This window comes from Sciurus vulgaris, assembly GCF_902686455.1.
Source record: "Sciurus vulgaris genome assembly, chromosome: 5".
Taxonomy (NCBI): domain Eukaryota; kingdom Metazoa; phylum Chordata; class Mammalia; order Rodentia; family Sciuridae; genus Sciurus; species Sciurus vulgaris.
In genome coordinates this window covers 107,381,033-107,397,787 of record NC_136465.1, presented here as the reverse complement: position 1 = coordinate 107,397,787, position 16,755 = coordinate 107,381,033, and the positions used below count along the sequence as shown (strand labels likewise).

General features: G+C 33.7%; 1 protein-coding gene across 2 annotated transcripts in view; it reads left to right on the top strand.

The window, feature by feature from the left end:
• Positions 1–16,755, top strand: part of NELL2 (neural EGFL like 2) — a 433,796-nt gene that overhangs the window by 401,930 nt on the left and 15,111 nt on the right. For both annotated transcript variants that reach the window (XM_079139564.1, XM_079139563.1), the window contains exon 17: positions 10,233–10,373. In XM_079139564.1, coding sequence (XP_078995690.1) covers positions 10,233–10,373 — 141 coding nt within the window. The remainder of the gene's footprint in view (positions 1–10,232; positions 10,374–16,755) is intronic.

Below are 16,755 nucleotides of genomic sequence, written 5' to 3'. Positions count from 1 at the left end.
AGATTTTTTTATTATTTGTAATTATACTAGAAATAACTGTTATTATACATAAGAAAAACTTTATTACTCAAGTGTAACATTCTATAACTACATTTAATTTTGTAAGAAAATAATTTCTCATTTTCTAAAATGACCCCTTAAATGCTGACAGAAAAAGCCATTTTTAGGTGATTACCTCTGTAGCCACTGGTCTGTGCCAAGTCTTGTGCTGCCTGACTTCAGGGAGAAAAAGAAAACAAGACACATATATAAGCTTTTTAAAAATTTATACATTTTTTTCTTGATTTTTTTTTACCTGTTTTTAAATTACTGTTTCAAAACATTGGTACTTTCTAGAAAACCTTTCTTCAGCAGTGCCTTCTACTTTTATTATCTAAGTTGATTTTTATTCCCAGATGTATGACTGCTGACTGTCATTTGATGGTTAAACATCTTTCAGAATATAGATCATCTGTGCTTTGGCACAGCATCATAATATCATAGCTAGCTGACTAGCTATGGATATTGAAAAAATTCTAATTGTCCTAAGGAATTAAGAAACAAGTTCCTTTCTAAGACAGAATATGTAATGTAATAATAGTTTTTTTATCATCTTTTTTTTTAAGTTTTCTATATACTACATCAACGGAATCCAAAAGGAAGGTCTTTCTAAGACTAAATCATATGATCGTATATAAGCTGTACTAACACTTTCTAGCACCCTCTTTCAGTTTGGAAAGTAATTTGTTCAAATTTGGTAGTTCTTATATGTAATAAAATAACAACGTAGTTTGTCCCCCAGGTTTGCTGTTTTCTGTGTACATAATTCAACTGGATAAAGTAAAATTAGGTTTAAACTTACCTGAAGAAAGTATCCAAGAAATAGATTGAGATGTTTTATTATTTTCTTTCATGATACAGTATTTAAAGCACACTGTGTGCACATGTGAAGAACAATGTATGCATTTATATAACTTGTACTAATTGCCTAATTCATATATAGACAAAATATATTCAACTTAAAATTTGTGGATCAGATATCTCTATTTATTAAATATTTACAGAGTTTATAAGAGATGCATATCATCAAATAGCTTATACATAAAGTTGTTTGTTTTATTATATCTTTGTCTTTAATTAGAGCTGTGAACCACTTCTGGTGTGAAGGACACACTTTGGTAATTGAAGCAAATTTTCATTCTAGAGTTTACTGACTTCAAACCAAGTAGAAAATTTTGCACAAACTAGTCAAATTAGCAGGACAAGAGATGGGTGGAACAAAATAGCAGAATAGGATCCTCCATTGATTATGGTTCTCCTACCCCACCCATAAACACATCAATTTAAACAAGTAACCATGCAGAAAAATACCTTCACAGAAACTAAGAAAATTAGGTGAAAAATGACTGTATCTGGTTATACAATAATAAGAAGTAAAGACGTATTGAAGAAGGTAGGAAGGACAATTTTACTTTTCCCACATCATCCCTCTCCCAATTCAGGCAGCACAGTGTGGAGAGACATATTGTCCACTTAGGAGAAAAAGAGGGAAGTGATCATAGGTGTTTGTCTTGCTGTCTAATACCAGGCCCACTAGTAAAATCTAGCACCAGGCCCACAGAATGAGTCTTCTGAGCTTCCCTGGTAGCAGGCAGGGAACCATAGCCTCTGCAAAATGAACCATCGCTGGCCTGCATCACTGCCAGCTCACTAAAGTAGCCTTATGGTCTGGAAAATCATCAACTATTCAGCAGCTGAGCATTTCAGATGCTCCCAAGCTCTTCACTATCCTTAGTGGCCACTGGATTCCACCTAACACTACCAACCATGACAGTCCTGAGTTTAGGATATGTCCTAGTACTACAATGGCTGTGGCTACATAAGCCTTGGCTTAGGGACAATACTAGATGACCTATACAGAATTTCTGTGCAGGTTTACTGATAAAAGAAATACCCGGGCAAAGCCACACTGTGAAGACAAGAATAAATGTCTACTTCTTCAATGTATGAAAATTGACACATAACGATAAGGATCAAGAACATTCAGGAAAATATGACTTCACCAAATGGACAAAACAAAGTGAAGTGAGCAACCCTAAAGATATAGAAATGTATGAACTTCCTGATAAAGAATTTAAAATTGTTTTAAAGAAGTTCAGTTAACTTCACAAAAGACAGAGAAATAATGCAATCATTAAAGGATTTTAAAAACATGTAGGAAACACCAAAATGGCAATAGTAAGTACTTACCTATCAATAATCACCTTGAATGTAAATGGGTTAAATTCTCTAGTCAAAAGACACAGAGTGAATCAATGAGTAGAAAAACAAGACCCAATTACATACTACCTATAACAGACTCACTTCATCTATAAAAACAACACATAGACTAAAAATGAAAGTATAGGAAATTATATTCCATACAAACCAAAAAGAGCAGGAATAACTTTTTTTCAAGAAAAAATTAGATTTTAAGTCAAAAACTGTAAACAGATAAAAAAGATCATTAGATCATTATATGATCATGATAGGGTAAATTCATCAAGAGGATATAATAATTATAATTATATATGCATATGCACTCAATGTTGGAGTTCCTAAATATTAAGAGATCTGAAGTGAGAGATATACTGTAATAAAATAATAGGTGAGAACATCAAGATCCCACTTTTCATTAAAGAGCAGATCATCCAGACATAAAGTCAACAAGGAAACATTGGGCTTAGGATACATTTTAGAACAAATGAAACTAGCTGTCATGTTCACAGCATTCTATCCAACAACTGCAGAATAAATATTCTCCAAAGCACATGGAACATTCTCCAGGATAGATCTCATATGTAGATCATGAAACAAGTCTTAACAAATTTAATAAGATTTAAATCATATCGTGCATTTTTTTTATCATAATGGTTTAAAACTAGAAATAAATAACAGAAGGAACTTCAGAAAATTAACAAATACATGAAAATTAAACAGCATACTCCTAAATAGCCAATATGTCAATGAAGTAATAAAAATGGAAAGGAAAAAAAATCTCAACATGCAACTGAATTCACAGCATACCGAAATCCATGGAATACGGCAAAATTAGTTCTAAGAGGAAAGTTTATAGCAATAAATACTTACGTAAGAAAGAAGAAAGATCTCAAACAACCTAATATTGTACCTCAAGAAATTAGAAAAATAAGAACAAGACTGGTAATGGTGCCACACACCTGTAATCCCAGAGACTTGTGAGGATGAAGCAGGAAGATCACCAAGTCCAATGCTAGCCTCAGCAACTTAGTGGTAAAGCACCCCTGGGTTCATTCCACAGTATCAAAAACAACAGTTGTACCCCATTTGTGTACAATGAATCAAAATAAATACATTTTCTAAAAAGTAAAAAATAAATAAATGAAATTAAAAAAAATTAAAAATGAAGGCTAGAGCAGAAATAAATGAGTCCAGAACAATAGAAAATATCAGCAAAAGCAAAATGTGGGATGTTTTTGAAAAGATAAACAGACTATTTTAGTAGGGCTAAGAAAAAAAAGAAAAGACTCTAAAGTCAGAGATGAAAAGGAGACATGACTACTAATGGTACAGAAGTAGAAAATGGTCATGGGAGACTTATGAACACTTACATGCCAACAAACTGGGCAACCTATAAGAAATTGATAAATTCCTGGATAAATACAACCTACCAAGGTTTGAATCAATAAGAAATAGAGAATCTGGAATGGAACAAAAATGAGTAAAAAATGAAATCATTTATTTTAAAAAGTCTCACATCAAAAAAAAAAAAAAAAAAAAAATCCCAGGACTAGATGACTCACTGTTGAAGTCCAGCAAACATTTGAAGACCTAACACCAATTCTTCTCAAAGTCTTCCAAAAAACAGAAGAGGAAGAAATACTTCCAAACATATTTTACCAGACTAGCAAAAACTAGAGAAAGACACAATTTAAAAAAAAGGAAAACTATGGGTCAATATTCTTGATAAGCATAGATGTAAAATTCCTCAAAACTATAGTAGTACACTGAAAAACAGTGCTTTAAACCAATCGTTCTCCATAATCACATGTGATTTATCCCAGGGATGCCAGTGTGGTTCAACATAAGCAAATTAATAAATGTGATATATCACATTTAACAGATTGAAGGACAAAACTCTATGATCATTTCTATAGATGTAGAAAGAACACTTAACAAAATTTAACCTTCCTTTATGATAAAAACTGAACAAATTAGATGTACAAAAAATGTACCTCAGCATAATAAGCTACACATGACAAACCCATAGTTAATATCGTACTGAATGAGGAAAAGTTGAAAACTTTACTTTTAAAATCTAGATAAGGGCACCTACTCTGGCCACTTCTGTTCAACATAGTAGTCACTGGAAGTTTTTAGGCAGACCAATTAGGCAATAGAAAGACGTAAAATGTATCCAAATCAGAAAGGAACTTCAATTGTCCCTATTTTGCAAGCACATATCCTGTAGATAGAATATCATGAAGATTCCACCAAAAAATTTTAGAACTAATAAAAGAATTTAGTTATGTTGCAGGATACAAAATCAATTTAGGAATATAAGTAGTATTATTTTACAATAACTGTGAACTAACTGAAATATAAGTAAAGCAATACTATTTACAATAGTTACAAAAATAAAATATTAGCAAAAAATTTAACCAAGGAACTAAGGACCTATATACTTAGAGAACTATAAAACTTTGGTGAGAGAAATTAAACCCAAATAAATAGAAGATATCCTGTTTTCATAGGTTAGAAGAATATTGTTAAAATGTTGATACTATCAAAAGTGATCTCCAAATACAATGCACTCCCTGTCAAAATATCAAAGATATTCACATAACTTGAAAAAATGAATCCTAAAATTTATATTCAGCCACAAAAACCCTGAATAGCCAAAGCAATCTTGAAGAAAAGGAACCAAAATAGAGGCATCATACTACATGACTTCAAAAGGTAATTTTGTTACAAAGCTATAGTAACCAATCAACAGTATTGACTTGAAAACTGGCATATAGACTAAGGAACAGAACAAAGAACCCAGAAACATACCCATTGATTTATAGCTAACTGATTTTCAATAAAGGTGCCAAAAATACACACTGGGAAAGGCAGTCTTTTCAATAAATTGTGTGTGTACAACTGGATGTCCATATATAGAAAATGAAATTAGATTGTCATCTCATACTTCATGCAAAAATCAACTCAAAATGGGTGACAGAGTTACATGTAAGACCCGCAAACTAGAAGAAAAGTTCCATGACATTAGTTTAGGTGATGGTATCTTTGAATATCACCTCAAAATTTCAGGAAAGGAAGCAAAACAAGACCAATGGGGTTAAATCCAACTAAAAAAGCTTCTGCAGAGCAAAGGAAACAATCAACAGGGTGAAGAGTCAACCTGGAGAATATTAGAAGATATTTTCAAACTATACATCTGATAAGAGGTTAATGTCCAAAATATATAGGGAGCAAACAATAGTAAATCTACTTGCATTAATAAATGAACCAAAAGACTTGGATAGACATTTCTCAAAAGAATACCTACAAATTGGCTGAGAAGTATTTATCAAAACCCTTATCATCACCAAAAATCAGGGAAATGAATACCAAAATCATGATGAAATACCATCTCACTACTGTCAGAATGACTATAATCAAAAAGACAAAAGGGGGCTGGGGCTCAGTGGTAGAGCACTTGCCTCACACATGCAGGGCACTGGGTTCAATCCTCAGTACCACATACAAAAATAAATAAAGGTATTGTGCCCATCCGCAACTAAAAAGATATTTAAAAACAAAAAGAGAAAAGGTAGCAAGTGTTGGCAAGGATGTAGAAAAAAGGAAGTCTTTGTACCCTGTGGGTAGGAATGTGAATTATTAGTGCTGTTATGTAAAACAGTGTGAAGTTTCTTCCCAAACTAAAAATAGAACTACCATATTTTCCATCAATCCAACTTCTGGGTATATATTTGAAAGAAAATGAAATCAATATCTTAAAGATACATATGCACTCCTGTGTTTATATTTATTCACAGTACCAATGATAAGGATTCGAATGAATAGATAAAAGAAATGTGGTATATTTGCCCAATGGAGGACTGTCCAGCCATAAAGAAGGGAAAACTCCTGTCATTTGTGGCACTGTGGTTAAATCTGGAGGACATTATGTTAAGTGAAAAAGCTAGATTCACACAAATATTCTTGCAGTTACTCATACGTAGAATCTCATGAAGTTGGGAGAGCAGTGGTTACAGAATCTGGTGGAGAGGGAGTTGGGAAGATGTTGGTCCATGGCTACACATACATAATTCAGTAGGAGGAATAAGTTCAAGAGATCTGTTGTACATCAGGTTAATTGTAGTTAATAATTTTTTGTATTCTTGAAAAATTTAAGAGTGGATGTTAAGTGTTCTCACAACAAAAATAATAACTAGGTGAGATAATGCATTTATTAATGAGGTAATTTACCTAAAGTATGTATACATACTTTAAAACATCATATTGTACACAAAAAATACATACATACAATTTTATATGTCAATTGAAAAATAAGCAAATTTCAAAAAAAGTAGCTCAATGCTAGTAACAACTCAGATATCCTACAGTGGATGAGCAGTTAAACAAACTGTGATTCATCTATGCTATGGTATACTGGTTAGCAATTACATAATTTAAAAAAAAAAACTATTGGTTACCTAAATATCTATATGAATCCCTAGAAAATTACATTGAATGTGGAAAAAGGTAATCCCAAAAGGTTACACATTGCTTAATTCCATTCATATACCAATCTCAGGCACTTAAATTGTACAAATGGGGAACATATTAGTGATTGGCAGGTTTTAAGGAGTGCTGAGGGCAATAGAGGATTGGGTACGACTATGAAAAGGCAACATGAGACATCCTCGAGGTGAGAATGCTGTTTAGAATCTTGACTATGTCAATGTCAATATCAATATCCTGGGAATGATTTTGTGCTATGGTTTTGCAAGATATTACCACTGGGGGGAACTGAATAAAAGTAAATGGGGATATTTTTGTATTATTCTTAAAATCACATGTGCATATAGAGATATCTCAATATAAAAAGCTGAAATAAAACAGTGAAACAACCAAAAAAACTCAAACCAAAACAAAAAAATTAGCAGAACAATAAATGTATAAAATGCAGTTACATATTTAGTTAGTTCTTCAATAAATGTATAAAATGCAATTACTTATTTAGTTAGTTCTTCTTACCTACCCTAAATGGTAGAAAGTATAAATACATGAGCCATGACATATATGTTTTTAATAAATTGAAGCTCATTTTAGATGAATTAAGCCATTTTACTACATAACGAATTGCTCAAAAATTCTCTTGAAATATGAATAATTGCCCTAAACTGCATATTGATATTTTCAAATTTTCATAATTGTCACCATATTCTTTTACCATATAGAGCAGTATTTACTTGATATTGTTCAATAATTCTTTTCCCTTTTTTAACTTTTTTTTGGGGGGTTACTAGTATTGAACCCAGGGGTATTTTAACTCTGAGCTATATATCTCTGATCCTTTTTATTTTTATTTTTTGAGAAAAAATTTTAGGGTCTCACTAAATTGCTGAGGTCCTCACTAGTTTGCTGAAGCTGGCCTCAAACTTGCAATCCTCCTGCCTCAGCCTCCCCAGTCACAGGGATACACAGGGATGCACCACCATGTCTTTGGCTTACTTTCAAAATTGAAATTCTATCTCATTACTGTACTATGAGTTATAATTGCTGTAAAAGGAAATAATTCAGAAAAATAAATATATAACCATTAAAATAAAATATTTGGCCACCATAACCTATATACCATACCACTAGTGGAAGATATATACTGGAAAACACTGTTCTAAATGATTGTAAATTCAGATTTCATACATAGCTTTTTCTGAATATAAAATGCAATTTAAATGTTTGATAAACTTGAAACTGTTCCTGTCTGTGTTGTACAACCTTTTCTCTCCAGCACTTAACAGGCATTCAATAAATATTGAATGCTAAATTAATGAATGAAACATATTTTTATATCCATCCCCTAAAATGCTACCTATTAATAATTAAAAATAAAACGATGTTCAAACTAAGTAATAAAATACATTATGACAGGCATATGTGTGTAACTCCAGTCCTTAAAACCCTATTAAACTTTAAAGAGTGTGTTTGTAGATCAGAAGTGTCATAATGTAAATAAAGTGAGGTGGGTGTAAAGTAATATAGGAGAAAATCAGGTGATTGGAAAAGGAGTAATGAGAGAGAAAAGAAGTGGAGAAGTAACACTTCAAATATATGTCTATTTCATAGGAACTGAGAAAGAAGGGTCTAAATTGAAGACTAAATATAGAAGGGAAAATTGTGTCAATGGAGAATATTCTATTAATACTTATTTCCAAATAATCAACTGGGAACTAATTTTTTTAGATGACTATCAACATTACCCTCCTGGCCTTTTTCCAATGAAATGCAATTCTAAAGCTTAAATCTCAACCTATTTTCTTTTGTCCATGCATTTAAGAAATGACATGATCAATTTTCTGCATCATTTGGGTTAGAAGAAAAGACCAACCATATAAAGCTGAAATGAGAATAACATTCTGGACCTATTTATAATCAGAAGTTCATAGTTAGTAAGGCCCCTGAAGTACAAATAGGTTGTTTCATAAAAACCTATGAGGCCTATGAGTATATGGATGAAATCCCCAGTAGCTATATGTCAGGGAGTAGATGGTTAGCTGATTTGACCACTTACAATTATTTTGTCAATAGGAATCACTGGCAGTAGTAGCTGACTCTTTGGGAAAGGAAGCCAAACACTTTCATAGTATAGAAATAACGTTAAAATGTTATAGTGATATAATATGTTTAATTTTTGTCTTATTATGTAATATTGTTGATCTAAGAGACTGTTTTACATGCCATTTTATTGGAGGAACTATTAAAAAGTAGATGAGTATTGGCTTATTTCCCTGATAATTTTTGCTTATTTATCTGTGTATTCATTAACTTATCTCTTTCAAAATAGAGTATCAGAAAAGAAGAACTTTTAAAAGAAAAACAAAAGAAATATGTGCTTCAATGAGTTTGGAGTTAGAAGAAATGCAAAGGAGTAGATTCTACCAAATAGAATGGACTATAGAAGGGAAAAGGACTCTAAAATACAGCTGGTCTTACCTTCAATATTTGGCACATCATCATCCCTGATCACTGTAGTGGGGAATGTGGTGCAGGAAGGAGCACAAATGAAAGGCCACCCTTCCTTGGCAGATGAAACCTTCTGTCATAGTGTGAAGCTGTCAAGATGGGAGTGGTACATGTAGATATTTTTGTCAGCCGTAATCATGCAGAGTCTCGGTCAAGCCACTGGACTCAAAATTACATAATTTCCTTTTGCTTCATTTTTTTCACAAGCTCAATATGCTGTCTCCATGGCAAGATTTTCCTAAGGGTTAATTGGCATAGTCTATGTAAAACATAGTAAAAAGTGATTGAAATGATATGCATTCTTGAAAATACACTAATGCACAAATGCTGCCGCTGCATATCTTGAAGGCAACTGCTGTATTAGGTTAGGATAGGATATGCTGATAGTAATAAGAGACCCGAAAAACTCAGTGGCTTAAAGCAACAGAGGTTGATTTTTTTGCTCATACTATAGTCCATCCCAGGTAGCTATGGAATGTGACCCATGTCATCCTCCCTCAGGAACTTAGGTTGGTATTTACACCTTCTGAAAAATCACTAATCATTCTGTCTGATGAGGAAGGGTTCATGTAAAACATAAACTGCATTTTAAAGTCCCTGCCTAGAAGCAACACCTATCATCTATCCCCTAATTGGCTTAAGGAAGTCACACGTCCATACCTAACCTGATAGGACTGCAAAATGCAATCTTGGACTGTGTCCAGAATATTGGTAATATTTGTCGAGAAGCTCTTATAACCATCACAGATGGTTTTCAATTTTTCCAGTTGAATGACTTTTGTAAATCAGAGACACCTTTTAGATGTTTCGCCTGTTACTAATACCACTACATTGTTTCACACAGCTTTAACAACCGAGATACTTTATTGATTTTATAGTTTCTGTTTCAAGGATTTCCTGGTGTTAAAAATTATTGTAGCCTTGTAACAGGATATTCTAGTTTCTTTAAGAGAAAAGAAACAATTGTATGAAATCCCACTTTTGTTTTCTTTGTCAAACAGACATTGATGAATGCTCTGATGGCTTTGTTCAGTGTGACAGTCGTGCTAACTGCATTAACCTGCCTGGATGGTACCACTGTGAGTGCAGAGATGGCTATCATGACAATGGAATGTTTTCACCAAGTGGGGAATCATGTGAAGGTCAGTACAAGGAGAACACCTACAGTTCAATAACCTTTCTTAATTTGAAGAACATACAGTAAGACATAAACAGTAGACACTGATTTCATATTTAGCTCATTGGTTGTTTTTGCTATTTATCCAACAGTGATTAGAAATATATCAATATCTAACTTTGGCTTGCCAATTCGGCAATTTATTTTTAGACAAAGTTTGCAGCCCTATCTTTACAGATACTTGCAACTATTGAAAAAATGTTTTAGAATGAAAATCCTATAATACGTAAACTTTTGAAAACACAGCCTGCAAAAATCCTTCCCAAGAGAAAAATAGATGGGGAAAGCTGGAGAGAGGGAAAATGGGGATAAAAGGAACATGGTGGTGATATGGAAATGGTAGTACACAGAGTACATGCTATTCTGGGGGATTCCTAACATATCGCCTGCCTGGTAGAATAAGAGCTATTTAGTGAATGTAGAATGTTGGAAACAAAAGATGTGATCCCTGCTTCCAAGAAGTTTTTAATCTAGTAGGAATAGAAAGTTCAACCACATTATATTCAATTAGTTACCATTAATTTTGAATTATTTTCAGTGAGTTGACAAGCACCTCTGCTCTTTCATATCCTGTAGTAAGGGGTATAATATTTAGAAACCAGGCAAAACCAGCAGACTCCAGTGAATAATTACCAGGGAAACAACCAGTGCAGTAAGAATTTACCATCAGAATTCTTGGCAGAAAAATGAAAAAAACAAAGCAAAACTCATTGTTTTCTCCGTTGGTATCTACGCCTTCATAGAGCAACAGCCTGAGAGAACAATGGGTTTAAGATGACACAGTCAGTGAAAACCTTTGAGAATCTAATGTAAGGGTACTTAATATCTAAATGTTAAAAAGTCTTTAATCCTTGAGCCTGAAAGGGTTTTCACACAAAGGAAGTAAAACAGACTGGAATGATGGATGCCAAGGTTTCCAGCATGCTTTGCCAATTGCAGCAGAAGGAGAGCTCTGGACCCTGAGCAGAGGGTTCATCAGGATTTGCACAAAGGAATGGGAATGTTGTTGTCTTACCCAAAGTTAAAACCTGGCATTTGCAAATCATCACTTAGCTGTGGTCTGAGGGCTTTACCTTGCACTTGTGAATGTCCCAGGGTGAATATCTCCAGCCCTGTAGAGAATGCCAGGAACCACAGATTGCAGTTCATAGGCAGATCAAACAGTCATTTTTGCTCTTCCCTAGTAAGCTGCTTTGCTTATATTCTATAAAATTGTATTAAGATTGACTTCTTAAAAATTATGTACAGAAAGAATGAATATAACTTACTAGAAATAATGTAAATCATACAGAAGCATATAGATTAAAGCTGAAAATGCATCCTTACTTTTTCTCACTTCCTCAAATTCTTTCTACTTATCCTCTAGGGATAACCTGTGTTTAATTTTCTTTTCTGTGCATTTGGATGTGAATAGGAAAAATAATGGACCTCTTTTGACTTCTTTACTTTAAATTTGTAATAGCACTCACTATCTTTTAAATATATGACCACAATCTGAAGTTAGCTGTATTAGTTATCTATTGATGCATAACAGATTATGCCAAAAGCTCAGAAGCTGGAAAAAAAAAAAAATAGTACCTTATCATTTCTGTAGTGAGAGAAGTCTGTACAGTTTAGCTAGGTGTCGCTGGTTCAAGGTCTCTCATGGAATTGCAATCAAGGTCAGGCCTGTGGTCTTATTTTGAGACTTATCTGAAGGGACAATGGGGAGATCACTCATGTGGCTTTGGGTAGGCCTTGGCACCTTAACATATGAGCATCTCTGAAGGCTGCCTTAAGACATGGGAGCAAGTCTTAGTTCCTATAGTAAGCAATGCAAAAGAGAGCAAATGACCAAAATGGAAGGCACAGGTTTTTTTTTTAATAACCCAAAATCATATGGGTTATAAAAATAACTTCTCTCATATTTGATTTGTTAGAAGCAAGTCAGTACATCCAGCACACAGTCAAGGGAAGGCATTTTCCTTGAATGCATGAATACGAAGTGACAAGGATCATCGACATCTGTCTCAGAAGCTGTCTACCGTAAGGACTGACAGCAATGGCCAGCATTCCTACTTCATTTCCTAGTTACTTTTCCCTCTATGATCCAATAACTTGATAACTTCTTCCATTTTCTTATACTTTGGACACTGTTTCCTTTCTCTTCATTCTCTATCACTGTCCTGTCTAACAGAGAAATCAGAAGTTGTCAAAGGAACCTACTTCACTTTTCCGTGAGCCATATTAATTTGCTCCCTTCTGTCTGCATCTGCTACTGCCCCTCCCTTCTATTTTATTAGATGAAATAGCCATTCTCCCGTCAGAAATCAAAGCTGCCATTGTACCTTGAATGTCATCTTCCCTCACCTACTTGAGCACTCTGCCTTTCATATATCTATTTTCTCCTCAATTTTAATTCTATCATCTTTTTCTATGACATCATATTCTCTTCAGCGTACAAACAAAGCAAAGAGTAACTTCTTTGGACATCATCTGACTCTCCAAACATATCCCCTATTTTTTGCTCTCTTTAGAACAGAACTCTTTGAAACAGTTTCTTATACTTGTTATCTCTTTCTTAGTGTCCAGTGAGGCTTTAGTTCCACTGCTCCAGCTGTTGTTTTCCTTCTAAGATTACCAACAATTTCTTGCCAAATTCAATGGTCATTACTGTCTCTTTCCTTGACAGCTCAGGGCTTTGACCCAATTGATCATTCCTTTCTATCAAAACATAACTTTCTCCCCGTGGGTTGGGGAACAATACTCACTCCTGGCTTTTTGTCACCCTACAGGATTCTTCTTTCATTCTGCAAAGAACAAAATGTTCAAGTGCCCCAGGGCTCAGGACTTTTCAGTTATCTCTGCACATTCTCAATCTCTGCCATCAATCAGTCATAGCTTCAGAGATCATCTGTATATGTTTATTCAGATCTCTTCCCGAGCTGCTGATTCCTATATCTAGTGGTCTATGAGGTATCTCAACTTGAATTTCTAGTGGACAACTGAGAACTAATAGAACTAAAATATGACTCTTGATTTACTTTCCAAATTGTATAGGTCCCTAAATATAGTTACTCAGATAATCTTGGGTTCTTTTCCTGACATCTCACATCTAATAGATAAACAAACCTCACTACTTTATCTTTCACAATATATTCCCAGTCTGAACACTAGTCATCACCTCTACTGTTATCACCTTCATGTAAGGCACCATTCTCTTTTGTCTGGACCACTACATTCCTACTGGTATCCCTACTTCCACTTCTGTGTTCTTAAAAGCTCTTTTCAGAACGATCCTTCTAAAATTGAAATCAGAGCGTGTTACTTCTCTTTTCACCTTCCTAGAACCTTTCCATCTCTTAGAGGAAAACCCAAACTTTGACCATGGTTTCAAGGGCCTACATAATATATATCCTTGACCTTCTGGCCATTTCTTGAACATACCAAACATATTCCTTTTCATGGGCTGTTCCGTTTGTGTGGAATATCCTTCCCCAGATTTTTCATGATATTTCTTTCATTTAATTCATTTAATCTCTCAAATAAGCTTCTCTTAGTTTGCCAGTTTGAAATGGGCTCTGACTTCTGACACTATTCAGTTACCCTGCCTCACTTTCTTTGTGGAAATGATAAATTCTTCTAAAATTATAGTGTTCATTTGTTTACTTGCATTATTATCCACTTTAGATTGTAAGCTTCAGAAGTCATGGATCTTTCTGCTTGTCAGTTACCATATCTCCAATTCTTAAAAGAGTGCCTAGCACATAGTGGATGGTAAGTTTATTTGTCTAATGAAAACAACTGAGGTGGAAGTTAGATTGGTAAATCTTTAAATCAGAAGTATGTTATGCATATAACCTATGTTAGAATTAGATATTAGTATGAAATATACTGGCTATATCTATAATATATTTAAAGTGGATATATAGTAATGTTCAGGATAAAACATAATTAGTACACTCTGAGTATTCAGTCCAAAAAGTAACAAACTAAACATTAAAATAATACACGATAAATGTAAGACAGCAAAGAAAAAGCTTGTATGAGACACCTACACAGAAAAGTCTTTTCAAGGAAATTCCATAAACAGAATTTTTTATTTTTATAAGACTACTATTCTGGAATATGATTCTATTATTATATGCCAATAGAGTTTATTAAAATCATCAGAAAAATCTACTACTGCTGTTAGAAGACAACATGCTCTGAAGGAGTCTTTTCAAAGAAACTACCTACATTATTTACCAAAAAAAGACAAAGACTAAACAACTAACCATTTAGTATAATTTCAGTGATTTGTAGATTTGTAATATTAGTACTTAGAAGGATTAAGTTTTAAGAGTATGATTATATCTGGGAAGCTGATATTTTTCTGTTGCTTTAAAAAGAAAAAAAAGCATTTCAAAATGGACAAAGCCACAACAGTGGACTCACAATTACTCTGAAGCATAGGATTTATACTTAAAGATATGAGTAAATAGCTGTACCGTTTCATTACCTTTCTGGCTACAGTTGTGTGATCTACCAAATATATGTTTATAAGCTGCATATATACAAATTGCATGCTATTTTGCTCATTCACTTATCTTAGAGATTTAGACATTTAATCCCCAAGATGTCAGAGTGTTGTTTTTTCAGTCCATACCATCATTTCTACTGTGCCTGGAATTTTTTGCTTGTCAGTTACCATATCACTATGGGACACAGCCCTGTATTTTTTCCCATATAAGTGTATTTTATTCTATTTCCATTTTCCTTTCTTTCTTTAATTTCTTGATGATCTTTAAGTTTGATAAAGTTCTTCAAATTTATGATGACAAAAAATGTTCACAGGATACTTTCTCTTGTAAGTATTTTGTTTAAGACGAATATTGCGATTTTTTTAACCTGACCAAGAGAAAGGGACACAATTAAATGAATCCAATTCAACTAAACAAGTAGTTAACTGAATATATATGTGTAGGCATATCGATGTATTTTGCTGCATACAAATATTAAGTAGAAATGGTCACTGTCCTCAGGTTGTAGCAAAGATAAGTTCAATAATAACTGTCATGCAAGATAGCATATTGTGAGTTTATTAACAGATGAGCAAATTATTGAGAAAATCATTTGATTTGGGGGAAAACTACATGCTGTGAATGTTGTACTATGTATGAGGAAACAGGGAAAAATTGTTTCCTCTTGGGCATCAAGGAAGTTTTCTCAAGGTACCTAGCATTTGTTTTAGAAGTATATTAAGCATGGTGATATTATTGGCAAATTGAGAAAAAGGAGACAAGCAGAAAACCTAACTCTACATTCCTTACATGAGGTTCAAACTTGAGTCGAAAGGACTATTTTTGAAAAGGGAATGATGAAAACATATCTGACCAAAATTATATTTTGATCTGGTCCTTTTTTCTGAGGTCCAGACCTATCTAGCAAACTACTTAATGGACAATTCCACTTGGAAGCCCAGAGAAAAATGCATTTCAAGGTGCTGTAACTGGGCACATGTCTGCTTTCATCCCTGCCGCTCTCCAGCAAGGTCTTTCTCTTCTATGTATATCATCAATCAAAATTTCCAAGGTGGAAATCTGCACATCATTCTTGATCATTCTCTCATTTTAATATTCAAATCCAATAAGCCACTTAATCACATTGATTCTCTCTGCATAGTCTCTTCATATGCATCACCAAGTCTGACACTCAATACTACAGGTTATTTAAGAGTACAAACTTGGCTCCTATATCTTATTGACTGTGATATTGGGAAAGTTATGCAATATTTCTATGACTCATTTTCCTAATTTACAAAATTAGGAATTCCTTGTACCTTAATTTAAAAGTACCCAAAATTCGGTACACAGCAACTAGTATGTGAATCTGCTTTTATTGTATGATCATCTCTTGCCTGGACTACTGAAACACCCTACTCACTGATGTTCTGGCTTCAAATTCTAGTCCACTGAAATCCTTTTCCAAAAGGAAGTCAAAGGAATCTTCCTAAAATGAAAATCTATTTTTTTCCTTTCCCTACAATGACATTTTACTGCCTTTATAATAAAGTTCAAATGTCTTAATATGACCTTTACGTGGGTCTGGGTACCTCTTCATCTCTATGACTGCCAACTCTCCTCTCTCAGTGGACATTTAAGTCACCACTTTTTCTGTTCCTCGAACAATCTTGATAGCTCTAAACTTTAGACCTTCAAACAGACTCTTGCCTCAAAACACATTAAACCACTCTTTATCTTCTCTGTGCAATGGATAAATCTTATTCATAATATAATTGCCAAAACTAGGGAATGTATAGATAGGAGAAAGATCCAGAAGAAGCTATCGATGTATTAAGAACAAATAAGAAAAAACTATCAAGGAGA